The 6000-nt window shown below is 42.0% G+C and overlaps 1 protein-coding gene across 5 annotated transcripts in view; it reads right to left on the bottom strand.

Annotated features, from left to right (window-relative positions):
- The window catches only part of B3GNTL1 (UDP-GlcNAc:betaGal beta-1,3-N-acetylglucosaminyltransferase like 1), a 353034-nt gene that overhangs the window by 24292 nt on the left and 322742 nt on the right, over nt 1-6000 (bottom strand). For all 5 annotated transcript variants that reach the window (XM_025210189.1, XM_025210188.1, XM_025210191.1 and 2 more), the window contains one exon: nt 1244-1312. In XM_025210189.1, coding sequence (XP_025065974.1) covers nt 1244-1312 — 69 coding nt within the window. The remainder of the gene's footprint in view (nt 1-1243; nt 1313-6000) is intronic.

Here is a 6000-nt window from a genome sequence, read left to right as displayed (position 1 = left end):
TGCCGCCGCGCACACCTCGGGAGATTTGTGCACAGGGTGGAGGTGGACTGCACCCTGTTGCTGTTGCCCTGGGAGCTGGCTGCCGTGCACGATGCCATGTACCTTCTGGCACTGGCACCTGGGGCAGCACAGCGGGGCGCAGAGCCCAGATCGCAATGGGCAGCCTGCCTCTGCCCTACGCACAAATCCAGGGGGCATGAGGTGCGCTTAGCAGTGGGAGCCCCCCCATGCCCCTGGACAAGCTGCCTGGGCTCCGACTGTTCCACGACCCGCCCCGGGGCCCCAGTCACGCCAGCCCCTGCCCCACTCCCTCCCTCACTGTGAGGGCCTTGATCTGTGCCCCCCTTGCCCCTTCCCTGACTTACCTGCTGTGGTAGGCAGTGCTCTGCACACCATCTGGCTGCGATCCTGGCAACGTGAAGGCTGTATTTGTCTGTGTGCCCCTCCCCACCTGCTATAGCCACCTGGAGCCTGCACCCGGGTTGCTCTGCGGCCCTCTGTGCTGCCCCGCATTTGAGGGGGTTAAGTCCCACTAGCCCCGGCCTTCTGCTGCCTATGGCTGTGTGCCTGCTTGCCACACGTGTGCGGGTAAAGTATAATTTTTCATGGAATATTCATGGAACTACACGGACCCATTTGCCAAGGTCAGGGGTCGTTCTGTGAAAAATTATACTTTACCCGCGCACGTGCCATGAATTTTCTATAAGAAATCCGTGATTTTCTCAGAGCCTTAATTGTGGGTATTTCTTATGATTCTAGGCCTTAATGGTTGCTGCATGGGGCTGGGAAGGAATTTTTCCCTCCTCCCCCCCTCCACTGCTATACAGGATTTTTTTCCCCACTTTCCTTAGAAGCATTGGGTGCTGGCTACAGCCAAGGCTGGGGATTTTGACTGGAAGGTGTCACTGCTCCTGGTGGGACTAAAACCCTCAATTTCTCAGCTAGAAGGTCTTGCCTCTCTGCACAGGGTCCAACTGATTGCTCGATTTCAGGGGTCAGGAAGGAATTTCACCCCATGGTTAGATTGGTATGGATTGTGGGAGGTTTTGTAGCTGTGTAGGTTAGACATGGATTTGCTTGGGATGGTTTGGTAGGAATGATCCTGCCTCAGACAGGAGGTTGGGCTCGATGACCTCTAGAGGTCCCTTCTAGCCCTGCTCTTCTATGATTATATATATGAATATCACATTTCACAAGATACTTTCAAACCACAACTATGGAAAGAAGAAGACTCATTACTAACCTCAGATTCTTCATAAGTGTAAAATCCTTTTACTATTTTATTTCTGTCAACATCACAAAATGCAGCTACCTGGTGAAAACAGAAAGAGGGGAGGCAAAAGATTTAATAAAGCTCTGTTAATACAAGCAGATGTTTTGCTTCCTATTATTTCTATTTCCTCTAAGCTTTCTGATCTATCCTCTTTCTGCATTTTATGCAGCCTTCCACAATAATCTGATCCTTTCCTTCCTTGCTAGCTGTGCTGAAATGAGTGCAGGTCCATGTGTTTAAATTGTGGGCTATGAATCGCGGTGGGCCACACTCACAGCAACTACTGTTGAGAACGGCAAGCCCCATGGACCCTAATCCTGTGAAGACTTATTCGTATAAGGAGAGATAAGCACACACGAATGAGCACAGAATTGTCACGGTTCTGGTTCTCCCCCTCACTTGGAGCTGCTTAATCAAATTAAAAGCGAGCACATTCATGCCTTTCACGATGCATCTTCCTCAGTTAGGCCATACAGTTTGCCATGGGGACTTTGTGTACCTATGAATGACAAAGGAGGTAGTCTTTGAGATCAGTGATGGGAGGGAAGGCATCCACAATATGTGTACTCTGCCTAAGCAGAACTAGTCAAAACATTTTCCTTTTAAGCTTTTTCCCCAATGGAAAGTTGGGTCTTCAATGAACCATAAATTTGCAAGGAAACTGATTCCTTTCCTCAAAAAATACATACTATTTTTGATAAACTGATTTGTTTTTTTATGGCATAAAACTTGTTATGAGAAAGTCTGAGAACCTCTGGTGGGGTTATTATCAAATTCTAACCAGCACGCTCCAGTTTCTCTCTCTAAGACAGCCCCCTATATCTGTACAGATTGTGAAAGGAAAAAATTCAACTGACATCTTCTGGAAAACATTTAACAAGAAGCATGAGAGTCCTAGCCGAGAATGAAGATATCTTTCCATTCCCGTCCTTGAAAAATAACTTTATTAAAAATTAATTAAAAGCAAGTTAGTGGTTCACTACATGCACATCCTCTAGCACTCTCCATAGAGACCAACATTTTGCCCAGGCATACAAATGCTTGACAGGCATTGGAATTATGAAAAAAAACCAAACTTGGCCTGAGAGAGTTAAGAAGATTTTTTGCAGCTGCACGTGTGTGTGTGCGTGTGCGCGCGCGCACACACACACATGCACACATGTACAGAGCCACAAGAATATTAAAGGCAGAAATAAACAAACATACCATTATATTATGATTTTAATAGAAAGTAGCAGTGTGACTCAAGAGTTCAGTACTACAAAGTATGGTATAGATCATGACTTAGCTAGGACGGTTTCAATTCTAGCTGGAAATGAACTTGGCCTTATATTCATTTGTAATGAGCAAGAAATAAAGGCAAATAACAAGGCTTGTAGCTAAAAATACGTTATGACCCGCCTAGAAAAACGTAACCTCCCTTTTGCATGCTGGATGAGCAACATCTGCATAGTTATTTTTGTATGCAAGAACTGTGCAGCAAATAACTTTTGACTTCCCAGTGTGTAAATACACTACACAAGCTCGTTGAGGCTCTAAACATATTCTATTAAATACCTAGGTACAGCAGAGCTGCATTAGTACCTGACAGCTCTCCCGTCAACATGGCGCTGAATTTTTGACCCCAGCGTACCACTGCCTGGTACCCCTATTCTTACCTCTGTTTTATAATGCTGCACCTCATTTCCATATGCTTGCACTTATATTTTGCATGTGTACACTTATCTACTTACCTGTAAACATTCTTTATAAAGTGAAAAATTCAGCAGGTTCAGTGTTTAAGCAGCACTGTAAACTACCACAGCAATATTTGCGCTACTATATTGAAATATTATTTATGAATACAAACTTGCCAAATATTTCAGATGCTTCCTTATTTGCGTTCTTCACAAATATGTCTGCAATCTCAGTTGTACAATAGTCCCTTTTTCAAGCATTCAGTGCCAATAACATTTTCCAGAGATTTTAAAAATTTCTTGTTTTTCTCTGGTTTCCAATGCTGCTGTTCACATTACCCTCTCTGGCCTGTGAGACCAAAGCAGAGCATTTAGTTGTGACTATTTAGTTAAGATCTTGTAGAAATCAATTATTTTATGGAGGGCTGGGTGGCATTTTTCCTACCCTCTTTATTTTTGCATTAAAAATTGATTAACAACAGTTAAAATCAAGAAAACTTGAAAATTCAAGCAGCTGTTTTGCCATTTCTTAAGTTACATAATGCTGCAAAAGGCCAGGTTCCTTTCCTATCAGTCATCACCTCCTCATTTTTTCCTCTTTTGAGTCAGATAATATATTCCTCCACCTGGGGAGTGATTCTGCTACCAGTAAAAACAATGGGAGTCTTTCCGTTGACTTCAGGGGAAGTTGGATCAGTCTCCTGGCTGATTTAAGCCAGTCCTTACCTTTACTTCATTCTTGCTCTGAAGGCTAAAATGGATAAGGAATGTCAACCCAGGATCCTTCCAAGTCAGTGGCAAAATTCAGTCTGGGCTCCTGGCACATCCAGCCAAACTTTGCCTGACCTTCGGTTACAAAATGAGAGGTGTGTCTAGCATAGAGCCTCTGAGGACAAAGGCCAGGTATCAGCCAGTGGGTCTCTTTCCAAGCCCTACGTGTAGTTATCCTCTCCTCAGCCCTTTCATTATAAAGCAGTGTGTCAACATTGGTGAAAAAGTAAGAAATAATCAAGGGACAAAGTATTAGAAACATAGGTAGGTAATGACACATGGGGAAATAAAAGTGGAAAAATATGGCTGAGCTCTTGAAGGAAAAAATCTGTAATGCTCCATGGGAAGCAAATATTCATGCTTGGAAAACAGGACTGATAGGGTGATAATGAGAAAATCAGATCAGAGTGAAAACGACTGCAGCTCTGAGTTGCATGCGGGGAGGCACATCACAGTCCTGCTCCGAGGGGTAGCGAGTTCACACAGAATACGGCTCTCTGTACACAAGAAGTGTTAACCAGTTGGAAGGAATGCAAAATGCACAAGAAAAGTAATTGAGGAGTTGGTGAGAGTGACACAGGTATACAGAATTTGTACAAAGAAGTAGGTTGTGGGGGAATAGGATGTTACGATGTAATAACCACAAGCAAATTATCTGAACACAAACCTAATTGTCCACTGTATTGCTTTCCTTACATAGGTATAAATTAACATATATTTACATCTGATCGCTGTCTCCCAGCTGCTTTGTGTGGTAGAGTGACTAGAGTATCCAGTGTATATATTATTGGGGGGGGCTACAATCAGGCACAATACCTACATCACAGACTTCCCCTCTCAGACACTTTTCTGAGGTATGTATCTGCAAAAGAGCCATGAAGTGGGAGCAATAATATGTGAATTCTCCTCTCCCAATAATATTAAAGAATATTACAAATGCATTCACTATTTTTCCAACTTGTGATCAAAGAAGTAACTCTTCATCTATCAGACAAGAGGAAAGACAAAACTATCTAGGCTTCATTTTTAACAGATGAGAATTCAACTCTTAGCCCTGAAGAGCATTTTTATGCCCAGTTTTGCCTGATTTTGTCATTTAATAACTATTAACAAAGTCTGGCTTTCATGGATCCTCAAAAGGTGCACACATTGCTGTTGACCAAGATCTTTCCTATGTTACTAGGTTCCCAAATCAGGCCCTTAAATCCTCTTTTGCCCCCTGTTCCTATTACTGCCACTGCCTTCTAAAAACTATGAACACCATCTTTATAGCAACTGCCCAATCCTTGAGACCATCTGCACAACAAATGTCCAGTGAAGGCAACAGGAGCTGTATGCATAAAAAGGTTACACAAATATATGGTTTCATTTTTTCTTTACATGATTGGTATGCCTGAAACAAGCTCCCATTGGATGATGGACTGATTCAGTCACAGTTAATGTTTTCTCATCACAAAGATGAATGCCAAAGAGCTTGTCCTTCTGCCCTGAGCAGGGGGTGGACTAGATGATCTTGTGAATTCATAGTCATAAGGACTTCTAGCCTTACTTTTCTATGATCCTAACCCTAAGGTATCTTTTTATTTCCAATGGCTTTTAGGCAGCTTAAACCAGATAACTATAGTATTGTTAAAAGGATCAGTCTTGAATAGGTCATTCTTCTTCTAAGATTATATACCATGTGTGTGGTCAAAGAGTTGCTTGATTATTTTTCTGCCACTGCTATTTATTTTTTAATTAAAGAAATGTGTGTCCGGAAACTGGATACAGAACTTACACCCAGTTGTTTAAGCAATAAGCAGAACTCAAAGCATACACAAACTATTTACTTTGGACTAGACTTAACCAAGGGTCCCTTATATATTTCCTTTATTCAATAGACTCCCACTTGTGTCTTTTATGGAGACTGTCCATATAAAAAAGATTTGAATCCTATGGTGAAACCTCTCAAGTACAAAAGAACAGAAAAACAGTCTTGAACTTCTTTGCAGTAAATGGGGATATAAACTAGTTTATAAATAAATATGTTAGCTACTGTAAGGCTAATTTATTGCTTTCAGTTACTTTAAAACCCAAAGCAACAGCAAGTAGGAACCAATAATATACAATATTGCAGTGGCTTCTGAGGGTGCTATACAACTGATTTATGAGATCACACTTCAGTTTTAGGGAAAAGTGCATGTGGCAGTTTGTTGTTTGTCTGGGTAGGATGTTTTACTTAAATCTGCACAATTCCAAATGGAAAACACAGATTGCTACTTTCTGGAACTAAAATTTTGC

This window comes from Alligator sinensis, unplaced genomic scaffold (assembly GCF_000455745.1).
Source record: "Alligator sinensis unplaced genomic scaffold, ASM45574v1 scaffold694_1, whole genome shotgun sequence".
Taxonomy (NCBI): domain Eukaryota; kingdom Metazoa; phylum Chordata; order Crocodylia; family Alligatoridae; genus Alligator; species Alligator sinensis.
Note: the sequence above shows the minus strand (reverse complement) of the source record. Positions and strands in the feature narration are given on the sequence as shown.